Below are 25,112 nucleotides of genomic sequence, written 5' to 3'. Positions count from 1 at the left end.
GGCGTTGGTTCTCGAGCCCGCTGACAGCCACGGGTTCGGAAACCGGATACCGGCAAAATTGAGCGTCCGGTTTGCGAGCCGCGGGCCCATTTCAAATTTTTATTTATTTTTTTTAATTTTTTACTTTTTTTTTTTTTTTGTAAATTATCTTTATTGTGGTGACAAAATCAACAAACAAAGTCAACCATATAACTCCATTAGTCACATTTTCATATACCCACAGCTGCATGTACATTTTAGACAGAAAACAGGGTCTACAAATGCTGACGTCCAGCCACACTCTTATAGGCCAGAAAACAGCGATGGAAAAAACTCCAAAACGCTACATACATTTAAACTAGTCCCCAAACCCTCCCCCCCCCCCCCCCCCCTCGGGACATTGGTAGCAAGAAATTAAAAAAAAAAACCTAACAAGTACGGTCCGTAACCAAAAGGGAAATGCAGGAAGTCAGTCTCCCCGCAGGCTACCCCAACGGTAAGTCATTGAGGAGTAAACTGCGCACAGCAGGGGAGACAGAATTGAGATATGTTTCCCAGCGATTCACAAAATGTGCACAGGGCCGATACCACTCCACCTTAGCAATATGCTTATCCAACAGGCAAGTCTGATGTATTACATTTCGGAGTTGCGTTAAGGTGGGGGGGTCAGCTGTTATCCACTTTTGCAGAATACATTTCTTCGCTAACAAGATCACGAGACGAAACCACCACCTCGTAGTTGGTTTGGTAAAAATTATGCCTCGACTATCATCCCAAAGAAAAACATTAAAATGAAACGCAAAGCGTAGGGCACAGGTCCGTTGGAGATAGAGGTGCACCTGCTGCCAAAAGTAGCTAACCCGGGGGCAAGACCAAAACTGGTGACCCAAAGTACCTCGTGGGGTTCCACACTTTAAACAGCAACCCGTACCCCCTTTTCCCATCTTACTCGCCTGCGCTGGGGTCATATAAAATCTATGTAAAAACTTGAATTGCAGCTCCTTTAAAGGGAGTGGCACAGAGAAGAAAGCAGCACGTGAGAAACACTGGCGATAATAAGGTGTCGTAAGAAAAGTTCCCAATTCCCTATTCCATCCAGCCACCACCCTGTCCCACTTAGGAGAGTCCTGGTGGGCCTCTAACAAATTATACCAGAAAGAGAGCCTATGTCGTGTGGGGTCAGCCATATCCAGAAAGTCTGATTAAAAACTCCCAGGCGGGATGGTGTGGATCTGGCAAACGCAAGGCCTGTATATAGTGTCTGACCTGCAAATATGCATAAAAATGGGCCTTAGATAAGTCATACTGGTCTCGCAGCTGGTAAAAAGAAAACATTTGATTTGAGTCATCCACCAATTGCCAGACAGACCTGATACCTTTCTCATACCAATTACCAAAGACCCTGTCATGGATACCAGGCGGGAAATCAAAATTGCCCCGTAAGGGTAAAAAATGGGTTACTGCCCGGGGATACTTAAAACGCTGACAAGCCCATCGCCATGCCACATAAACCGGTCGAATTAACACACTTGCCCATAAATAGGCTGGGATTTGAGCCAGAGGTTTATGTAAAAGAAAAGCAAGGCTCAAAGGATGCACCCTTGCCTGCTCTACCAATAAGGGAGTATAGTAAGACGTTGTCATCAGCCAATCCGCAACATGGCGCATTTGACAGGCGACACTATAGACTTTTAAATCAGGGAGCCCCCAACCACCCCTTTTCCTGGATAAACGGAGGGCTTGCAGGGCGATCCTTGGCTTTTTACCCTGCCATAAAAATTTTCGTAGCTGAGCATCGTGGGCTTGTAAGTCCCGCTTCGCCCAAACAAGGGGAAGAAGTTGCATAGCATACAACCACTTAGGAAAGACAAGCATTTTATACAAAGCTATCCACCCAGCCAACGTGAGAGGCAGGTGAGCCCATCGAGTCAGCTGGTCCACAGTCTGCTTCATCAAGGCTTTAAAATTAAGGGGGTGTAACAAATGAGGAGTTTTGGGCAAAAGCACCCCCAGGTATTTAATATAATGAGTCGCCTGAGGGATGGGAAAATCGTCCGGTATCCATGTTTGGGAGCCAGGCATGGTCAGTAAGTACAAAGATTTGTCTAAGTTTAACTTGAGGCCAGCCAGCGAGCCATATCTGTCCATTTCCCCCATTAACGCCCTCCAGGATGTAGGTGGGGAGCTGAGATGCACAAGGAGATCATCCGCAAAGGCTACTAACTTATAAGAGGCAGACACCCCAGTGCGAGGCGGGATACTTCTAATTAATGCATTTTCCCGTATCTTATTCAACAAAGGTTCCAGGGCGAGAATAAATAAAAGCGGGGAAAGGGGGCAGCCCTGACGTGTTCCCCGGCATATAGGAAACGATTCTGTCAATGTGCCATTCAACAATATGGATGCAACCGGGCGATGATATAAGGCTTGAATCGCCAGTCGAAAATAACCAGTAATACCCAAGGCATCTAATACGGCGTACATAAAAGGCCATCCCACCCGATCGAACGCCTTTTCGGCGTCGAAACTAATAAGAATGGAGGGAATGTCTTGCCAGTGGCAAGATTCCAAAGAGGATAACACCTTCCTAACATTAGAGGAAGAACTGCGATCCTTAACAAAGCCAACCTGATCCTCATGTATTATACCAGGTAATAAAGTCGACAGGCGAGTCGCCATAACTTTCGCCAAAAGTTTCATGTCAAAATTTAGGAGAGAGATCAGCCTATAAGGCCGGCAGAGTAGGATCCCGTCCGTCCTTGGGTATGACTGTTATATACGCCTGATTGCGATATAGGGGAGAGGTCGGGTGTTCAATAAGATCATTGAGCATCCTTGCCAGTGGCAGAACAATGTGTGTAGAAAGAATTTTATAAAACTCAGCCGGGTACCCGTCAGGGCCCGGCGCTTTCAACGGCTTCGTCCTCTTTATGGCCAGCTGTAGTTCCTTTGGTTGAATCGGCTGATTTAGGATTTCTAACTGAGTGTCAAGTAAACGGGGGAGGCCAGATTGAGCAAGATAAGCTTCTATGGCCTCTGGTGGAGCGGAGTCAGCTCGGTAGAGCTGCCTATAATAATCACAGAAAAGTTCTCCCATGTCTTTGACCTTGTTTACAAGCGTACCAGTGGGCGTTTGTAACGCCACGATATGTGTTCTACTCCGCCAGGATTTAGTCATATTGGCTAAAAGCCTTCCAGATTTATTTCCCTGATGGTAATATTTTGCCCTAAAGTAAAAAGCGGATTTCCTCGCCCTGTCATAAAGTAGGGAATTTAGCTCATACATTACAGAGTGCAGCATCGATTTACAATATGGTGTGGGAGTCCTCTCATAATCACCCTTAGCTTTCCGTAAACGGCCCTCCAGCAGGCGTGTACGTGCCAGTTGAGCTTTGTGGGTATGAGCAGTATAAGCTATCACCGCCCCTCGGAGCACCGCCTTCGCGGTCTCCCAAAACAGCAACGGAGTAGTCTCGTGTTGCTTGTTATGAGTGACATAGTCAGTCCACTGCTGGAGTAGATATGTCCGAAAAGGGCCATCCCCGAGTAGTCGATGTGGGAAGCGCCAGAGCGATGGGGAGGAGTCCAAGGGCCCTACCAAAAAATCCAAAAACACAGGAGTGTGATCAGAGACCACCAATGGGCCCAGCTCCACCCTTAAAATCTGGGCAAAGTCCTTAACGCCAGCTAAGAGATAATCAAGTCTAGATCCCGTTCCATGGGCGCGGGATATATGCGTAAACTCCAAATCATAGGGGTGAAGTGTCCGCCAGGTATCAATTACATCTAAGGCTTGACAAACCAATGAAACCCCCTTCGACGAGGTATCCCCCGGGCCAGCTTTTTTAGTAGAGCGATCTAGGGTAGGATCTAAAACACAATTAAAATCCCCTCCAATCAAGAGATGCCCCTGGGAGTGAGTCGCCAACAAGGCTATCAAGCGGGTGTAGAAAGCATGCGTATAATTATTAGGAGCATACAAGTTACAAAGGGTAAAACTCTTGCCCTGCAATTGACATTGTAAAATAAGATATCTTCCCTCATCTGCTATCACTTTTTCCATATGAAAAGACAATTGCTTTCCAATCAAAATAGCTACCCCCGCCCCACGGGAAGAACTTTGAGCTGAAAAAACCTGCTGTACCCACATTCTGCGAAGATTTTGATGTTCGGAAGCGTCTAACTTCGTTTCCTGCAGAAACGCAATTTGCACCTGGTGGCGTTGTAAAGCTTGTAGCACCTTATATCTCTTAATCACAGAGCCAATCCCAGATACATTCCAGGATCCAAGTCTCATCACTGACTGAGACATCTCTAAATAGGCAAAAGGGGAGCAAAACAACGTGAACCATTATAAAGTCTCTGAGTTGGGGTCCCCCAGCCTAGACCCGAACCCAGGAGGCCACCTGCATCCCACAAGAATATGTACTGTACAGACCTAATAACGAAAAAAATTCCAATGTCCCGAGTCCCTAACCCCCCCTTCCCCTGACCCCATAACTTCCCTCGTAACAAACATTCCCATTCTCTAACCATAGAGAACCAGACTTCCTTCCGCATGGATCGCTCCCCCCCCCCCCCCCCCCCCCCCCCCCCCCATTAACCAGAGAAGAACAGGCAAACCAACATAGGAGACATGCCTTCCCACTATGAAACAGGCCCAAAAAGCAAAAGCAAAAAGGAAAATTATATAGGCGTAGGTAGGCATATAACTTTACAGGCTGAAAAGAAATAGAACCAGTCCAACAATGTGCGCGCTCCTGAAGGAGAAATAAAACAATACATAAGTCAGTAGAACTCGAGCAACCAGGAAGTCATTCAGCCCACAAAATGGTTGTCCATCTCAGTCTTCTCCACTGCTTGGAACATGGCGATCATTCAAAAAGTCACCACAGAATCAGCCACTCGGTAAATTTAAGGTATTCACGAATTGCTGAGCTGAGTCAGCCGACTCATAAAAGTGAGACTCATTCTGCCAAGTTATTCTCAGTTTGGCAGGGAATTGGAGCATAAAAGGAATTTTATGGCGCGCCAGATGAGTGCACACCGGCGAGAACGCTTTCCGCTGAGCTGCCACCAGAGCAGAGTAGTCCTGAAAAATCAAAATTGAGCTGCCCTGATATTCGATCTGCTTCTTCCTCCGATAGGCCAATAAAACATCCATCTTATGAGCAGAGTTCAAAAATTTGGCAATGACTGGGCGGGAACGCTGAGAGCCGGCTTGTCTCTGCCCTAATCGATGCGCGCGCTCTATTCTCAAAGGCCCATGAGTTTGCGGTAGTTCTAGTTCACGCAGGCCTTTCCTAACTCCAATTCCATCTAACTTCCTCCTTTCAACACGCTCCGCTAGCATTAGCGTTAATAGCCACCTCTTACAATGTTATTTATACTTATATATAACTATCTGACTTTCATTTCCCTTCTCATTCCAAGTTATTGTTTTCCTTGTTATTTGTAACTGCTTTTCTGCACTATTGTTTAAATGGTAAAGTTTATTATAATTACACCCCTGTTTCTTGTGAACCAGCATGATGGGACCACCGTCTTGAATGTTGGTATATAAAAAAGTTAAATAAAATAAAAATAGTGCCTGTGGGAGCCAAGATTCTAATAAACTCGGTAAGTCACTGTCCTTGAGAGCCTCAGGGAATCCAATAAAACGGAGATTTCCACGGCGGGAGCGATTTTCCAAATCGTCTAGTTTCTTTGCTTGTTTGTCCGCCTCCGTCCGCAGAGCCGTAACCTGAGTCTCCAGCGTTTGTAGTTGATCTTCCGCTGTCGAAATCCGGGTCTCAGCCTCAGTCAGCCGCCTCGTGGACTCCGTAAAAAGCTGGCTCATATCTTCAAATTTCTGATACAGCTTGTCAAATTTCTCGTCCAGCACAGCTACCACCACCTCAACTACCTCAGTGACCTTGCCATCCCGAACGTCTGGGGACGGGGGGGGAGCTGGTCGACGGCGCCATCTTGAGCTCAGTCTGGCGATACCTCTCCGGGCCTTTTCGTTGCGGTTTCGTCGCCATAGCCGCTCTGATATACAAGGTTCAGCTCACAAAAGCTCAGGACCAAATGTCCAAGTCCCTTTTAGCACAGATTCCAATGTCTAAAAGTGGAAAAACCGCCAAAGAGCGCCCTGAAAAATGCGCTAGGGGGGGAGGGAGGACGGAGCCCTGCAGAAACACGTCCTACTCCTCCACCATGCTACCGGAAGTCTCTTACTTTTTTTTTTAACTTTGGGGGCCTCCGACTTAATATCGCCATGATATTAAGTCGGAGGGTGCACAGAAAAGCAGTGTTTACTGCTTTTCTGTGCACTTCCCTGGCAGAAATTAACACCTCCCTTTTGGGTAGGCGCTAATTTCTTAAAGTAAAATGTGCGGCTTGGCTGCACATTTTACTTTATCGCGTGGGAATACCTAATAGGGCCATCAACAAGCATTTGCATGTTGCGGGTGCTATTAGGTTCGGGTGGGTTGGACGCGCGTTTTCGACGCGCTATTACCCCTTACTGAATAAGGGGTAAAGCTAGCGCGTCCAGTCGCGGGTTAACAGTGCGCTCTGTACTGTATCGGCCTGTTAGTTAGATTAGGTAAAAAAAAAAAATAATAATAAAAAGAAGAAATAAAGGGACATTACAGGATTTTGAGAAGAATTCCAAGTAAAAGGACTTGCAGATCCTTCAGCCTCCCAGGGGGTTGCCAGGTCCTGAGGGGACTATTCCCCCCTGGTATCTGAGGCTGCTGTGGTTGGGGGGTTGAGAACCCTATCACCAACTTAAGCAGCGCCTGGGGTGATCCTGGGGAGCCCGGATCACTCACCCCAGAGGGACCAGGACTCAGAGGAGGCAGGTTTTTTTTGTTATTTAAAAAAAAAAAAAAGAAGAATTCAAGCCGGTCGAGGTTTGTTTCTTGCACTCTCCCTTCCCTTGTTGTCCGTGGGTATTTTTGGAGCCGGCTGATTTTTCGTTCCCTGTTTCTCTGTGCCTGTGTGGGTCATGCTGCGGCGTTCGACCTGCCGCGTGTGTGGCTCTTCCGGGACGGCCTCTGCTCGGGCTGTCTGCCAGGAGGCAAGGGAACTTCTGCCGCGGCTGGGAGAATGATGCTCCGGGTGAGTTCTTCTGCGTCCCACACGTTTGGGAGCCTGCCGCCTCCATTTTCTCTCCTGTTCCCGCTGAGCACGGGAAGGGGCTCATTTTGCTGTTGCACAGGGACTTTAAGGCCCGCAGGGCTAATAAAAAGATCACTGCTGTCAAACCTGCCAGGTTGGATATGCCCCCTAAGGCCAAAAAGCGTCCCAGAGTTGAAGAGAGCAGAGGGGCCCCTAAGTCCAAGCGCCCATTACGATCAGGGGCGTCATGGGGATTTGGACACGTCCTCTGACTCCACGGACACGGATGTTCAGGATCCTTCATCTCAGCCCCGGAGGGGGATGGGGGACACGCAGAAGGGCTCAAGCCGTGAGTCGCATTGCATTGAGGGAGACTATCCAAAGGTGGTTCATCTTTTCAAGAGAGAGGAACTTGGGCTGCTTATTCCTGCTATTTTGGGGGAATTAGGGATCGAGGCTCAGCCCGAAGAGTCCAGGTTGGGCTCCATGGATCTGGTGTTGGGCCTGAGGGGTCCACCTACTTCTTTTCCCTTCCATTTTTCTGCTACGGACCTGTTTTGGGAATGGGACACCCCGGATTTGGGATTGAAGGTCTCTAAGGCGATAGATTGGCTATACCCTTTACCAGAGAAGGCTTTGGATCTCCTTAGGGTTCCAAAGGTGGATGCCACGGTGTCAGCGGTCATGAAAAAGACCACTCTCCCAGTTACAAGTTCCATGACCCTCAAGGATTTACAGGACCGGAAATTAGAACTGCAGCTCAAGAAGATTTTTGAAGTTTCGGCTCTGGGAGTCCGAGCAGCGATGTGCAGTAATTTTTCTATGAGAGCTGGCCTTCGCTGGGTACAGCAGCTGCAGGCCAATGAAGCACTGTTGGAGGAGGAAGCCCTTCAGGCGGGTCGCCTTGAGGTTGTGATAGCGTACAGTGCAAATGCCCTTTATGATCTCTTGAGAATGTCGGCCAGATCCATGGTTTCCGCGATCTCGGAGAAACTGGTCGGCGGATGTTTCTTCCAAAGCCCAGCTAGGTTCTTTGCCCTTTAAGGGCAACTTCCTGTTTGGCAAGGATCTGGAAGATATGATTCAATCCCTGGGGAGAATAAAGTTCACCGGCTTCCGTAGGATAGACCCCTGTCCAGAGGTTCCTTTTATTCTCTGTTTCGGTAGCGGGGGAGTCAGAGATCTCAGGCTCCTCGATCTGCTGCTTCCTCTTTTTAGACAAAATCCTAATAGACAGCAGTCTTGGTCGCAGTCCTTTCGAGGTCGACGCTTTGGCGGACCAGGTGGGACCCAATCGGCACAGGGAGGTAAGCCTCAGCAATGATGTGCTGCCGGTCCATTCATAGTTAGCGGTGGTAGGGGGCAGACTGTCTCTGTTTTACGAGGAGTGGACCAAACTCACATCGGACCAGTGGGTCCTCTCTGTGATAAGACACGGCTACGCTTTAGATTTTGCACGCTGGCACCGGTTTCTGGTCTCCCCATGTGGTTACACAGCAAAGCGGCGAGCAGTAAAAGGGACTTTGGCAGCGCTTTCTGCAGCTCAGCGCGATTGTACCGGTTCCTCCAAAGGAACAGCGGAAGGGGCGGTACTCCGTTTACTTTGTGGTACCAAAAAAGGAGGGTATGTTCAGGCCCATTCTCGATTTAAAGCGAGTCGACAGATGCCTTTGAATCCCTCTATTCCGCATCGAGACCTTGTGGTCCGTCATTGCCTCCGTATGAACAAGGGAGTTTCTGGCGTCCCTAGATCTGACAGAGGCATATTTACACACAGGGGTTTGGACAGATCACCAGACATTCCTCAGGTTCTCTATCCTGGGACATCATTATCAGTTCCAGGCTTTCCATTCAGGCTGGCTACTGCGCCCAGGATGTTCACCAAGATAATGGTGGTGGTGGTAGCTGCACAGCTGCGACGGGAAGGATTTCTAGTACATCCGTACTTGGACAATTGACTGATTCGGGCAAAATCGGAAGAAAGTTGCCGGTTGGCCATTCACCGTGTGCTTCAATTGTTGCAGAATCTGGGGTGGGTGGTCAACTTTGCCAAGAGTGGTCTGATCCCCTCCCAGTCATTGGAGTTCCTGGGAGCTCTCTTTGACACACAGCAGGGCAGAGTGTTCCACACGTCTGACCACATTGTCAGACTTCAAGGTGAAATTTGAGACTTGTTGTCCAAACATCCTCCACAAGTCTGGGATTACTTGCGGGTGCTGGGTTCCATGACATCTACTCTGGAGTTGGTTCTGTGGGCCTCTGCTCACATGCGCCCTTTACAGTCAGCCTTGCTTTCTCGGTGGAACCTAGTGTCCGAACAATTTTATCTGCTCCTGCCGCTGACCGGCCCCGCAAGGACCAGTCTGGATTGGTGGCTCTGCTGAGACAACTTGAGCTGAGGAGTACCTCTGGTGGTTCTCGAATGGATGGTAGATACCACGGATGCCAGTCTCTCCAGTTGGGGAGCGGTGGGTCTGAGGAAGTCTGTGCAGGGTCAATGTTCTCAAGAAGAGGCTCGGTCGATCAATCAACTGGAGACCAGAGCGGTACGCTTAGCATTGCAAGCCTTTGTGCCCTTCTCAGCGGGAAGTCCGTCAGGATCCTGTCCAACAACATTTACTCAGCATAGCGGCGTTCCACATAGCTGGGGTCGACAGTGTTCACGTGGATTTTCTCAGTTGGCACCGTCTCGATACAGGAGAATGGGAACTCACCGACGAGGCTTTTCAGTCCATCTGTGACAGAAGGGGTGCTCCCAGTATGGAACTGATGACGACGTTCAAGAATGCCAAGGCTCCCCGCTTCTTCAGTTGCCGAAGAGAGATAGACAGACAGGCACGGAGAGAGTAGATGCTCTAGTTCTTCCCTGGCCCTCAAACATCCTACTTTGTGTTTCCTCCTTAGCCTGTGATCGGCAAGTTGGTCAGGCGGGTGGAACTGCACCCGGCAGATGTGACTCTCATTGCTCCAGAGTGGCCGCGACATCCATGGTTTGCGGATCTGGTCAACCTGGCGGTGGAGAGACCATTGCGGTTTCAGGATCTCCCGAACCTTCTACATCAGGGGCCCGTCTGTTTCAACCGGGCAGATTGCTTTTGTCTAGCGGCATGGCGTTTGAGAGGCAAATTCTGAAAGGCAAAGGCTATTCGGATGTCATGGTGGCTACGCTTTTGAGATCCATTAAAACATCCACTTCCCTGTCTTATGTCCACTTATGGAAGGTCTTTGAATCCTGGTGCGTGGAACGTTAAGGTTGTTCCGACTCGGGCGTCTGTGTCAGATATTCTGTGTTTTTTGCAAGCCGGGCTAGCCAAAGGGTTGTCTTGTAGCTCCTTGAGGGTGCAAGTGGCAGCTCTTGGTTCTCTGCGCGGTACCTTACAAGGGGTGGCGGCGGCAGCAGCACATCCATATGTGGCTCATTTTCTTCGGGGAGCCAAGCACTTGCGCCCGCCGGTAAGGCATCCTTGTCCTTCATGGAGCCTAAACCTGATCCTTACTGCCTTGTGTGCTGCGCCCTTTGAGTCATTGAAAAAGGCAACGTTAAAAGACCTCACCTTAAAGGTGGTGTTTCTCATAGCTATTTCGTTGGCTCGGAGGGTGTCCGAGCTTCAGGCACTCTTGCAGAGAATCCTTCTTAAGGATTTCGGATTCGGGAGTATCGTTGTGAATGGTTCCGTCTTTCCTCCCTAAGATGGTTTCCACTTTCCATTTGAATAAATTAGTGGAACTGCCTTCTTTCTTAGACATGGACCGGTCGGATCATCTGTATAAGGATTTGAGAAAGCTGGATGTTCGCAGGGCTTTACTGCATTATTTGGAGGTCACAAACAGTTTTCACGTCTCGGATCATCTATTTGTGCTGCGGAATGGTCCGAAAAGAGGTAATATGGCATCTAAGACCACTATCGCCCACTGGCTGAAAGAGACTTACTTGCTGAGGGGTAAACCTTTACCGATTGGTATTCGGTGCTCATTCTACCCGTTCCCAGGCAGCTTCTTGGGTGGAATGTCAGCAGTTTTCACCACAAGAGATTTGCAGAGCTGCAACATGGAAGTCTCTACAAAAATTTGCGAGATGCTACAGGCTGTTGATGTACAGGCTCTGGGTTCGGGAGGCTTTAGAGAAGGTGTGCTGAGAGTGGGCCTCTCCGGATCCCATCCCAGGTAAGAAAATCTCTGGTACATCCCAGGAGTCTGGACTGATCCGGGTACATACAGGGAAAGGAAAATTGGTTCTTACCTGACTTTTCATTCCTGTAGTACCAAGGATCAGTCCAGAGTCCCTCCCGCGTAAGACATAGAGGTAATGGAGAGTCCACTCGTTCAACATTTGTTACTTCTATTCTGCAGATCAATCTTATATACCATGCTAATCGGGTTCTGTTCCCATTTGGGGTAGTGATCCATTTTAAGTTTGTTACTGTATATAGTTAGTTTGGTTTTGAACCATTCTGCTTTGTGACTGAGTAATACTGACGGACTGTGGGTGGCACCTCAGGGTGTAGGGCAGAGCCTGTCAAAACTTCTGTCTCCATCTGCTGGAGGGGAGGCAAAACCCAGGAGTCTGGACTGATCCGTGGTACTACAGGAACAAAAATTATCAGGTAAGAACCAATTTTCCTTTATTAAACTTAACTGCTCATCCCATCGATTGTGGTGGCTTACAAATTAAAACATATTGTCATAAAAGAACAAATATAGTATAAATTGTAGATCTAGGTGGCCGCATAAGAGTGAGATTATAACTCTGGCATGCACATGCTCTTACCTAGATGGATTCCTTTGCTAAATGGAAAAATGATATACTTATCCCTCTTATTTCAGTCTGTGAGCAAAACCTCTCCTCCCCAAAATGGGGATCTAGTATTGAAGAAAATGCCAAACTGCTGATTGTACAAGATATAATGCTACATGATTTACTGTAATACAGAGTGCTGGACATTCCAAACTAATTGCACAGTGAATAATATGATGATAGAACATGTACATCAACTATATCCCTACTCTCTCAACTTCCTCAGGCTTCTGACATGGTGTCTACATCTCGGATCTTGGTTGCTGTTGTAAAAATGTGCTATGAAGCTAAACAATGGGACTCTCTCAATGAAAATGTCATTCTTTTGTCAAAGAGGCGAAGTCAGCTAAAGCAAGTGAGTTTTTTTACAATTCGATCCCCCAACCTTTAGCTTTTTCTATATCACTATACTATAGTCTAATCCATGTCAATGTCGTCATCTGAGGGATGCCTCTAGATCAGACGCTTTTACACGAATCATCTACCACATCTAAATATTAAATTCATGTAGGAGGTTAGAAACAGTTTTTGTAGGTTTCCATGTAATCTGAGTCTCTCCAGTTCCTATTGTAGTTGGCTGTTTGTGTTGAAGAGATCATGCATCTGGTGTTCAGGAAAGTTGACTACTGTATTTTGGGGAGTTCTTTAGTGACTCATTGCTGCTGCTCTTAACTGCATTGCACTTTTTGCTTTTTACCTTTTTTCTTTCTGGTGCTAGTTTCTAGTATTAGTTTTGAGTCTTTACACAGATGTATTTCTTACCAAAGATGATGGTCTTTTTTCAAAGTGCAAAAAATAAAGGGCATCCTAACCAAATTTGTACACCAGTATTTTTACCCGAGCCACCATTTTAACATCACTGATGGTTCTGTCAATGACTTTGAGTGTGCAAGTTTTTGGTTTGGAGTAACAGCTATCAAGGTTTTATATTCTAAATCACTATTTTATGTCTCTTATCTTTTATATTTTCTGGACAATATCTTGAAACAACTGAAGGCCCGAGTACTAGGATATAATAGCAAGAACAGCAGACTATAGCAGAACACTATAAATATTCCTGTCTCTATCTGTTCTCAATATTATTGAAGTAAAACAAATCAAGTTACCATATTCAGTGTTTGGTTTCCTGTCTGAATCTAGATGGGAATATAACAAGCCTTGTGTCTTGACAGTTTTACTTCATTGTGTGTTTTTTACTGTTTGTATGAGGCAGGCAGTAGCTAAAATGGTCCAGCAGTGCTGTACGTATGTTGAAGAAATCACAGATCTGTCCATCAAATTACGGCTCATTGACACACTGCGCATGGTTACAGAAGGGAAGGTAAGTGTGGTAGGCAAAGGCTAGTATTCAAATGGGTTCAGTTGCCTAACTACAGAGTCAAGCGGCTGAATACCTGGGGATGCAGATTTCCCCTCATTGAGCTGCTAGATACAGCAGGGTAATGAGTGGGTATTTCTGCAGTTGGGACAAGGTTAGGAGAATGCTGATACTCAGTGTTAGCCAACTAAGTTTAGGCTCCTAACCTTGAATGCTATCATTGCTGATCTAAGCTTAGCCACATGTTGGAACATTTTCTACACAACCTATCCTACTAGGTTATGGCTGAAAATTAGTTTCTTAGTTGACTAAGTCAGGTGTTTGGCACCCACTACTGACCACTGGCTTCCCCTAGCAGTTATCTTGTTGCAGTGGTTTCTGTTCTAATTTGATTAGAGCTAAGGAATCAAAGGTTTATAAACCAACACCTTCACTAGAAATTATTTACTTTTAAAATCTCATAGGTATATGCTGCTTGTTTTAATAGCTTATGTTGAGAAGAGAAAAACAGTTTTGTTTTCAGGTTTAAAACTTTATAAAATTGTTTAAAGCCTGGTATGTTCCTTTTGTTTTTGTTTATATATTTTTTTTCCCCACTGCATAAAAGACTATCCTTTGTGTCCGAAAAGGTTTTATTTGGTAATCCGATGGGCTGATATGGAATTGTTTGGCTCACACAGCCCTTCTGTCAAATCACACATGATTGCAAGCAGGGATAGAAACCCAAGTTGCCTGGGCATCTAGAATTTGGCATCTGGTGCCTGCTGCTGTTTGGAGGTGCTGGGGAGAAGCATGGGTCCCCTGGGGCAGGAAAGAACATGGCAGAGAAGAGCAGTCATGGCTGTGTGTTGGAAGTACAGCATTTGCTGGTACAGAGAGGAAGAACCGCAGCCTGGAAGATCAGTGGCCATGAGAGCTAAGAGGAAAAGTAATAGCCCCAGGCTTAAAGGAACTACAGCCACTGGAGTGGAAAGGAAGGCCTAGGTGTGAGTAGTGGTGGCTGGAGTGGGGAATTAGTCCCCAGACTGCAGAGAAGAAAAGCCATTTGCAGTCTGCTCTTCATTTAGATTACAAGAAAGTGTATAATCTCATATGTCAAATTTTACATAGTTTCACATCATTAAAACTGTTTTGTTTTCCTGGCATATAGAAACGGTGTTTACATTCTAAAATCCTGTTAAGTTTTTTTTTTATATTTTCCATGCACTGTGAGTAAGGTTAAGTTTGCCTTTTCTTGCACGTAGATCTATGTAGAAATTGAGCGTGCTCGACTGACAAGGACATTGGCAGAGATAAAGGAACAGGACGGAAATGTGAAAGAGGCTGCTTCAATTTTGCAAGAACTTCAGGTGATCTGCCACTGACGGTAGTATGTGTGCTTGATTCTTGGATAATACTTTCCCTGCTTGGAGCAGCCCAGCTTGCAGTCTCGTGCTTGTTTTCTGCAGAGCTGATAATGTGATGAATTTTTATAAGATGGAAAGTTCCAGCAAATGGTAAAGCATGAATTACAGAAGCTAAGACAGAGATCAAACTTATTCTCTTGTCTGTTAACATTTAAATCTAATCATTGACCCATCAAACCAGTCCCAAGGCAGACTATATTAGTACTTCCATGCCACAGTCTTGGCATTGAGCAAGATTTCTTTTGTGTGACATCTTTAATCCTTAAAGCACTGCAGTTTGTTTGGTTGTTTTTTTTTCTTTTTCTTTCCTAGTCATCATAATTTAAAACTATTTTTTTATTATACATATATATAATTCATATCCATTTACTAAAAATCTGCATTTATTTTATAGCAAAACATTTTTTCAAACAATAACATGCAAAACATCAACTTAGTCATAGTACAAATAGCAAAGAACGATTGCAGGTGGTCTATTTATTTATTTTTAGAGATAAAATACTATTAACACATTTCCTTGAAGAAAGCTAACCTAAAAACCTTGAAAGTGTCTGTCAGTGCATGAGGCATGTTGATAAGCTGTGTGTGTGTGTGTGTGTGTGTGACGTTGTTGGTTTGTTCTTGAGAAACTGTTTTTAGGCTGGCACCTGTAAAATACAAGCCTCTTTATAAGTTGTATTTGCCATAAATGATTTGGGATTATACAGGAGTGACACACATTTTACCATTTCCTGTGTCAGGTTGAAACCTATGGCTCAATGGAAAAGAAAGAGAAAGTGGAATTTATCCTTGAGCAAATGAGACTGTGCCTTGCAGTTAAAGATTACATTCGAACTCAAATCATCAGCAAAAAAATCAACACCAAATTCTTTCAAGATGAAAACACTGAGGTAAAATTGAGGAAACAGTTTCAATTTTCTAAATTACTTTGGAAGAGAGATTTATTTTGAACTAATGTTTAGAGTTAAGTGCAAAATTGCTATTTTTTAAAGTTCTGTATATAGTTAGATTTTTTTTCCTTTTAAAATGTTTTGGTTTTAGAAATTGAAGCTGAAGTACTACAATTTAATGATTCAGTTGGATCAGCATGAAGGATCCTACTTATCTATTTGCAAGCACTACAGAGCTATTTATGACACTCCTTGCATCCAGGCTGAAAGTGAAAAGTGGCAACAGGTAAGTCAAAGGTTGATTATCACTAGAGACAAATATTATTTATCCAGTTTATGCAAGGTGTTCTTCTTCTGTTCTTTGTAGATGTAGAACAGTGTAATTGTCATGTTAGTCCACTTTCATACATAAAAAAATAAAGGTCCAAAAAAAAAAAAAAAAAAGCCGTAGGTGATACTTTTGTAGATGCACTAATTTAATGCATTTGACTAACTTGAGAGTTCCATCCCTTTATCAGGTTAGTGTAACATGAACTCATTTTGGTTTTCTTACCTTTTATTTCCACATACCTGTATAGAATGTTTGATATATCGGGCCCTGTGCTATCTGAAAAAATTAAATGTATAGCTGCTATTCTTAAGTCTGCAAAATAACTCTGCTTAGAGGTCTCTGTTTTAGGGGCACTTTGTTAATGGAATTGCTTTAACTTTTACTTGCATTTTTGGGCATTCTTTAGTCTGTTGCTTGTAATGTTGACTGTGCAAATGTTGCAAACATTTGCACAGTCCTGGGTGAACAGAATAAGGGATGAGGCAGTGAGAACATAAAGCGGTGCCATGTTGGGTCAGACCAGTGGTCCATGGAGCTCAGCATCCTGTCTCTGACATTGGCCAGTCCACGTCACTTGGAAGCACCCGGCAAATTCCAATAAAAGTCCATTCCACATTGCTTACTCACAGAAGAAAGAAGTGGAGACAACAAAGTCTATCTGGTTATAAATATTTATGGATCTGTCCTCAAAACTTTTCCAAACCTTTTTTAAACTCTGTTCTACTACCCTACAGTACACCTTGTGGGTGAATTAAGTAGCATTGTAACCCAAAGGAGTTTGTCTGCTCCATGTACCAACAGTAAGAAGACAAGTCCCCATTTAGTAACCATGAAAACACATTTTTTAAAAATGTGCTGCAGTAGAAGAATCTAGTGGGGGATAAGTCACAATACAATTGCTGGGGACAAAAAAAGGCTATGAAGTGTTTTGCCTCAGACTTCCCACTAATGAAAACCTACAACATGCTTTTCCAGCTAGGTACAGGAACAGGAAACAGCATAAGCACTGGCAAGTTAGATGGAAAGCATTAATAAGGAAGGCAAAGACAGAATTTGAAAAAAAGCTTGCTGTGGAAGCAAAAACTCATAAAAACATTTTCAGCCTGCGAGGGAGTCAGTTGGACCATTAGATCATCGAGGGGTAAAAAGGACATTAAGGGAGGACAAGGCCATAGCGAAGAAATTAAATTAATTCTTTGATTCAGTCTTTACTGAGGAAGATGTAAGTAGATACCCATGCCAGAAGTGTTATTTAAAGGTGAATATTCAGAGGAACTGAAATATCAATATACCTGGAAAATGTACTAGACAAACTAAAGAGTAGCAAATCACCAGGACCAGAAGGTATCCATCCCAGAGTGCTGAAAGAACTTAAAAAATGAAATTGTATTCAGTAATCTATAATCGATCATTAAAATCAGATACAGTAGCTGAAGATTGGTGGGTGGCCAATGTAAAGCCAGATATTAAGGTTTCCAGGTGCGACTGGTGAGCCTGATGTCTATACCGTGAAAAATGCATGAAATTACTGAACAAAAGATAGGCATAGTTTAATGGGACAAAGTCAACATGGGTTTAACCAAGGAGAGTCTTGCCTCACAAATTTGCTACAATTTCATTTTTGAAGATGTAAAGAAACATGGATAAATATAAGCTAGTTGATATAGAATATCTGGATTTTCAGAAAGTGTTGGACAAAGTACCTTGTGAGAGACTCTTGAGGAACTTAAGGCATGGGATAGGAGACAATGTTCTGTTGTAGGTTGAGAATTGGTTAAAAGATAGAAAAGATAGTAGGGCTAAATGGTCAGTCTTCTCAATGGAGAAATGTGAATAGTGGAGTGCCCCAGGGATCTGTGCCAGGACCACTGCTTTTTAATATATTTATAAATGACCTAGAGATGGGAACAATGAGTGAGGTGATCAAATCTGCTGATAATACGAAAGTATTCAAAGTTGTTAAATAACAAGAGGTTTGTGAAAAATTGCAAGAGGGCTTTGCAAGGCTGGGAGACTGAGCATCCAGATGGCAGATGACATTTAATGTGGACCAGTGCAAAGTGATGCATGTAGGGAAAAGCAACCCAAATTTATAGCTACACAATGCAATGTTCTACATTGGTAGTCACCACCCAGGAAAAGGATCTAGGCATCATCGTTGATATGTTGAAATCTTCTGTTCAGTGTGCAACAGCAGCCAATAAAGACAATAGAATGCTAGGAATTATTAGGAATGGAATGGAGAATAAAACAGAGAATATAATGCCTCTATATTGCGCCATGGTACGACGACAACTTGAGTATTGTGTGCAGTTCTGTCGCCATATCTCAAAATAGACATGGAGGAATTAGAAAAGGTACAGAGAATGGCAACCAAAATGATAAAGGAGATGGAACAATTTCCCTGTGAGGAAAGGCTAAAGATGTTAGGGCTCTTTAGCTTGGAGAAGAGACAGCTGAGGGGAGATAAGATTAGAGGTATTTAAAAATGAATGGAATGGAACAGGTAAATGCAATTTGATGGTTTACTCTTTCAAAAAGTACTAAGATCAATGGGACATTCAATGAAGTAGAAGTGGCCCAGACCAATTTGCTATGCGTATCTTGTCAAGCTGTCCAGCAGTGCTTCCATAACTGGGGTCAGACCCTGCTCTTCTAACACTCAGTTTTTCACTCGTCGCATAATTAAACTTTAGAATTCATTGCTGGATGATATGGCAAAAGCTGTTAGTGTAGCTGGGTTTCAGAAAGATTTAGAGAAGTTCCTGGAAGAAAAGTCCATAAACCATTATTAAGATTTCCAAGTGGTGCATTATCCTCTCACACTGAGAATGTTTCCCATGGTTGCTGCCAAAGAGGGAAGGGTTAGGTCGGCCTTCATAGTTGGTGATTCAATTATTAGGAATGTAGACAACTGGGTGGCTGGTGGGCATGAGGTCGCCTGGTGACATGCCTACCTGGTGCAAAGATGATGGACCTCACACATCACCTAGATAGGATTTTAGACAGTGCTGGGGAGGAGCTGGATGTCATGGTACATGTGGGCACCAACGACAGGAAAATGTGGGAGGGAGGTTCTGGAAGCCAAATTTAGGTTCTTAGGAAGAAAGCTGAAACCCAGAACCTCCAGGGTAGCATTCTCTGAAATGCTCCCTGTGCAGGTCACCAGAGGCAGGCAGAGCTCCAGAGTCTCAATGTGTGGATGAGACGATGGTGCAAGGAAGAGGGATTCAGTTTTGTATGGAACTGGGGAGCCTTTTGGGGAAGGGGGGAGTGTCTTCCAAAGGGATGGGCTCCACCTTAACCAGGGTGTAACCAAGCTGCTGGCGCTAAACTTTAAAAAGGAGAGAGTAGCTTTTAAACTAGAACAAAGGAGTGCATGGTTTGGGGGGAGGTATCTTCAAAGGATACTAATGAAGCATTAGAGTTGGGGCATCCCAACAGAGGTTCCAATAATAAGAAAAGTAGTCCAAGTGCCTATAATTAAAAACTCACCTGAGCTAAAAGATTCCAATTAATCCCTGTCATCTGAAAAGCAGAATGTAAATACAAACAAAAAACAAACTTTGAAATGTTTGTATGCTAATGCCAGAAGTCTAAGAAGTAAGATGGGAGAATTAGAATGTATAGCAGTGAATGATGACATAGACTTAATTGGCATCTCAGAGACATGGTAGAAGGAGGATAACCAATGGGACAGTGCTATACTGGGGTACAAATTATATCGCAATGACAGAAAGGAGCAAATTGGTAGCCGGGTGGTGCTTTATGTCCGGGATGGCATAGAGTCCAACAGGATAAACATCCTGCATGAGACTCAATAGGCAATCAATTCTTTATGGGTAGAAATCCCTTGTGTGTTGGAGAGAATAGTCCTAGGAGTATACTACCATCCACCTGGCCAAGATGGTGAGATGAACAGTGAAATGCTAAGAGAAATTAGGGAAGCTAGAGAGATAAAGATCCTGGATGGAATAAATGACAGTTTTATGAAGCAATTGGTTCAGGAACCAACGAGAGAGGGAGCAATTTTAGATCTTATTCTTAGTGCAACTCAGGAATTGATGAGAGAGGTAATGGTGGTGGGGCTGCTTAGCAATAGTGATCATAATATATGATCAAATCTGAATTAATGACTGGATGGGGGATACTAAGTAAATCCATGTCTCTAGCACTAAACTTTCAAAAGTTAGAGCTAGTAAAAAACTGAAAGATGCAGCTACAAAGGTGAAAAGTGTGCAACAGGTGTGAATATTGTAATAAATAAATAAATAAAAATAAATAACCATCTTAGAATCGCAGTCCAAATGTATTCCACTTATGAAGGAAGGCAAAACAATTACCAGCATGGTTAAAAGGTGAGGTGAAAGAGGCTATTTTAGCCAAAAGATCTTCATTCAAAAATTGCAAGAAGGATCCAACAGAAGAAAATAGGATAAAGCATAAGTATTGGCAAGTTAAATGTCAGACATTGATAAGACAGGCTAAGAGAATTTGAAAAGAAGTTGGCTATAGATGCAAAAACGCACAAGAAAAACTTTTTAAAATATATCGAAGCAGTAAGCATGCAAGGGAGTCGTTGGACCATTGGATGATGGATGATTAAACGATTTGTTTGCTTCGGTGTTTACTGAAGAGGATGCCGGAAAGATACCCATTCCGGAGAAAGTTTGCATGGGTGATTCAGATCAACTGATCCAAATCACGGGGAACCTGGAAGAAAGTGGTAGGCTTGATTAACAAACTGAGAGTAGTAAATCACCTGGACCAGATGATATACACCCCAGAGTTCTGAAAGAACTAAAAACATGAAATTTCAGACCTTTTCAATTAATTTGTAACCTGTCATTAAAATCATCTGATGTACCTGAAGATTGGAAGATGGCCAATGTAACCCTGATATTTAAAAAGGGCTTCAGGAGTGATCCGGGAAACTATAGGCTGGTGAGCCTGACTTCAGTGCCAGGAAAAATTGTGGAAACTATTATAAAAAATAAAATCACAAAACATTTTAGGTAGACATGGCTTGATGGGGTACAGCCAACATGGATTCACCCAAGGGAAGTATTGCCTCACAAATCTCCTACATTTTTTTTTGATGGGATGAATAACCGTGGACAAAGGTGAACCAGTAGATGTGGTATATTTGGATTTTCAGAAGGCGTTCGACAAAGTCCCGCACGAGAGGCTTCTAAGAAAACTAAAAAGTCATGGGATAGGAGGTGATGTCCTTTTGTGGCTTGCAAATTGGTTAAAAGGAAACAGAGTAGGATTAAATGCTCTGTTTTCACACTGGAAAAAGGTAAACAGTGGAGTGCCTCAGGGATCTGTACTTGGACCAGTGCTTTTTAATATACTTATAAATGATCTGGAAAGGGGTACAACGAGTGAGGTGATCAAATATTCGGTTGACACTAAATTATGCAGAGTAGTTAAATCTCAAACGGATTGTGATTCATTGCAGGAGGATCTTGGAAGATAGGGCTTCCAAATGGCAGATGAAATTTAATGTGGACAAGTGCAAAGCGATGCATATAAGGAAAAATAACCCTTGCTGTAATTACATTGTTAGGTTCTATCTTAGGAGGTACTACCCAAGATAGAGATCTAGGCGTCATAGTGGATAATACATTGAAATCGTCGGCTCAGTTGCTGTGATGATCAAAAAAGCAAACTTAATGTTAGGAATTATTAGGAAGGGAATGGAAAATAAAACAGAGGATGTCATAATGCCTCTGTATTGCTTCATTGTGAGACCGCACCTTGAATATTGTGTGCAATTCTGGTCACCACATCTCAAAAAGTGCAGAGAAGAGCAACCAAATTAAGGGACATGGAACAGCTTCCCTATGAGGAAAGGCTAAAGAAGTTAAGGCTGTTCAATTTGGAGAAGAGAAGGCTGGGGGGGGGGGGGGGGAAATATGATAGAAGTCTACAAAATCATGAAAGGACTTGAAAAAGTTAATGTAAATCAATTATTTACTCTGTTAATATAAGGACCAGGGGGCACTCCATGAAGTTAGCAAGTAGCTCATTTAAAACAAATCTAAGATTTTCTTTTTCACTCAGCACATAGTTAAGCTCTGGAATTCATTGCCAGAGGATGTGGTTACAGCAGTTAGTGTAACTGGGTTTAAAAGAGGTTTGGATAAGTTCCTAGAGGAAAAATCCATAAACTGCTATTACAGTAATAAATCAGAAACTACTATTGCTTATTAATCTAATGTTTGGGTACTTGGCAGTTACTTGTGACTTGGATTAGCCACTGTTGGAAACAGAATACTGGGCTTGATGGATCTTTTGATCTGACCCAGTATGGAAAATTTGATATTCTTATGTTGTTATATTGAAGGACTGCCAGTGGGCTGGCATATACACATTCTTAATATTTGGTGAAACTCTGCTGCGGGGAGGAAAAGATGCAAAAAAAAAAAAAATCAGCTGTTTATTTTCGTTAGTGGCCTGGTAGTTGCCTCTCGCTTTTTTCAGAAAAGGTCTTTGTTGGGCTATAGTACCATGAGCCCTCATTTGCAACTAATAGGGAGGGGGGGGATTTCCCTCCCCCCCCCTTTTTTTTTTTTTTTATAACCCCCTTTTAACTTAGCCCTGTCGTTACAATACCTCAACCCATGGCTCCATTTGGAATCTAGTTAATGAAGACCTAAAATCCAGCATTAGGTGTTGACATTGTGCAGTGACAGGGACTCCCTACTCCAGTGGCTGTTAATGTTGCCTCCATAGGATTCCCAATCCCAGCTGGCAACAATACTACCAGGCTTTTTTTTTTTTTTTTTTTTGTCTAACTATTCATTACCATTTTATTTCTTATTCTTTTGCTTCATTTAGGCTCTAAAGAGTGTGGTGCTTTATGTTATTCTGGCTCCCTATGACAATGAACAGTCAGATTTGGTACATAGAATAAATGGTGATAAAAAGCTGGAAGATATACCTAAATACAAGTGAGTATTTTTGCCTTTTGTGCATAGGTGTAGTTTCTTACTTTTTTTCCCCCCCTATTTTAAAAGCAGATCTGGGCTTTCTCAAGGGATGTGGGATCTGAATAAATCTGATAAATTGGGACTTTCAGCATACAGAACATTAATTTTCCTTCCTCCTCTGTAATATTTAGCAAGTAATAGTGATAAAATTGTTTTGCTTTTTGTGTTTCAATCCTTGCTGTTCATGTGTTAGAATGTATGCTTTTTTATTGGCTTACGATATTAATTTGATTTTCTGATTTACAGGGATCTCTTGAAGCTCTTCACCACTATGGAGCTGATGCGCTGGACCAACCTTGTGGAAAACTACGGAAAGGAGCTGAGGGAAGGGTCTCTTGATAGCATGGCTACAGATGTTTTTGGTTATACGGAGGAAGGGGAAAAAAGATGGAAAGATTTGAAGAACAGGGTGGTAGAGCATGTAAGTGCTTTGCAGAGACCGCAGTGAAACCTCCCAGGTTAAATGTGCCCTTTGGGTGGCAGATGTTTGAGCTGCTTGAGGCTTTTATAGTACAGATTTGCATGTGTAAGTGCGTACTAGAAATAAATTGAGCTAGCAGGTAATTGGTCAGTGCATCCGGTGGTTGTCTGTTGACAGCTGGTCCTAAGCACCAGTATTACTATCCATTCTATTGTAAGCTGTTTGGGTTTTTTTTTTTTTAAAGGGGGGCCCTGCACTTTACTTGTTGAGAAATAAAAAGGGACAATGCTTAAGTTTTCCAACCCTTTGTTTCTCCCTGAGAGTATGATACCTTTTGGAGGGTAATTCAGACAAGATTATAAGAACCTTGTAGTATGTATGAGCTAGTATAAATGGGACATTGCTAGGGACGTTTTCAGTAAATAAATCTGTGGAAAAAGAGGACAAACTTCCTATATGCCAACTTGGAGATCAGGTCATAAACTTATAACCTGTTTGTCCTCATTTCTTGAATTGTCTAACTGAAGAACTGGCTTTTGATTCTGTCATTCTTTTTAAAAAAAAAAAAATTGCTATTTATATATAACCTTCACTATAGAGGTTTATACATTGGGCAGGAATATTGCAGTATGTATAGCTTTAAACATTTTCGTAGCTTATGAAATGTTCCTTGGAAGAGCTTGCAATCAGAGTTGAAACTAAGAGAAGGGTATTGAAGTAAAATCAATACTGTTTTTGTTTTGTTTGGTTCAGCTGTTCCTCTTCCTGGGCTTCTAGCTGAATTTGGAAGCAAGGCTGGGATCTGATGCCATAAGCCTGCCTTAGCAACTCCCTATGAATTCTTTCACCTTATTTTATATCCCCTTCTAAGTTATTTTAGTCCAGTCAGCCCTCGGGAAAGGAGGGGTTCCCATGCACCAGGACTCCTTCCAAAACCCTGCAAATATTGGGTCTTAAATTGATCCAGTTGCTAGACATCACTGTGACCATAACCCCAGGTTCCCAGGAGCTATAAACGCAGCCTCTATTCTCTGGGCTGACTGGGGATGCCACAGAAGACCTGGGCCAAGAATCCACTTCCAGACTGGTCAGCAGAACCAGTATTTTGTGCTCTACCTTTAGTTTTGGATTTCTTTAGTTTGTGTAGGATAGTCATTGTTGTCTGTATGCTTCCATTCCAGAATATTAGAATAATGGCAAAGTATTATACAAGGATTACAATGAAGAGAATGGCACAGCTCCTGGACCTATCTATTGATGTAAGTACTGAATAATTGTCTAGATAATATACTTACATGTCTTTCTGGTCACAGAAAGGGGCAAACATGGTAAAAATGACTCTTGTACATAAAATGATGGCAGCTCTAGTTATTACAACTTTTAATCAAAAAATATAAATTTCCTAGCGTGTAGCAGATGGACTCAGGACCAATGGGGTATAGTGTACTCCTGCTAGCAGTTGGAGATGGATCAGATTTCAAACTGACGTTAGCCCTAGTACATATACCCCTGCAGGAAGTGCAGCTCTTCAGTATTTTCCGTCTCCATAGCAGTTAGGGACTCTGTGCTCGCTCGCACAGCGTTAGAATAAATTTACCAAAGAAAACCAAAATAAGAAGAAATCTTACCTCTACAGAGGAGCCCCGTTCTCCTGGAGTGACACCCATTGGGTCCCTCCCCCAGTTAGGAATTCCTGAGGTGATTTCCGCAATCCTTCTGAGGTAAGCCTCGGGCCAGCAGCTGACCCTCGGCAAGGACCTAGCCCCCGACATCAGGTGAGGCTGAGAGGCAGCGGGTGCAACTTCGAGTGCGGCGGTGAAGGTATTTTCCCTCTCCCCCCGCAGCCGGAGACTGCCCGGAATGAGAC

The 25,112-nt window shown here is 43.6% G+C and overlaps 1 protein-coding gene across 1 annotated transcript in view; it reads left to right on the top strand.

Moving 5' to 3' along the window:
- Positions 1-25,112, top strand: part of PSMD12 (proteasome 26S subunit, non-ATPase 12) — a 48,536-nt gene that overhangs the window by 14,425 nt on the left and 8,999 nt on the right. The window contains exons 3-10 of the mRNA XM_029599345.1: positions 12,108-12,236; positions 13,095-13,202; positions 14,444-14,548; positions 15,346-15,495; positions 15,647-15,781; positions 22,673-22,785; positions 23,071-23,245; positions 24,427-24,504. Of these exons, the coding sequence (XP_029455205.1) occupies positions 12,108-12,236; positions 13,095-13,202; positions 14,444-14,548; positions 15,346-15,495; positions 15,647-15,781; positions 22,673-22,785; positions 23,071-23,245; positions 24,427-24,504 (993 nt within the window). The remainder of the gene's footprint in view (positions 1-12,107; positions 12,237-13,094; positions 13,203-14,443; positions 14,549-15,345; positions 15,496-15,646; positions 15,782-22,672; positions 22,786-23,070; positions 23,246-24,426; positions 24,505-25,112) is intronic.

The sequence above is a fragment of the Rhinatrema bivittatum genome, chromosome 4 (genome assembly GCF_901001135.1).
Source record: "Rhinatrema bivittatum chromosome 4, aRhiBiv1.1, whole genome shotgun sequence".
In the NCBI taxonomy this organism is placed as follows: domain Eukaryota; kingdom Metazoa; phylum Chordata; class Amphibia; order Gymnophiona; family Rhinatrematidae; genus Rhinatrema; species Rhinatrema bivittatum.
Note: the sequence above shows the minus strand (reverse complement) of the source record. Positions and strands in the feature narration are given on the sequence as shown.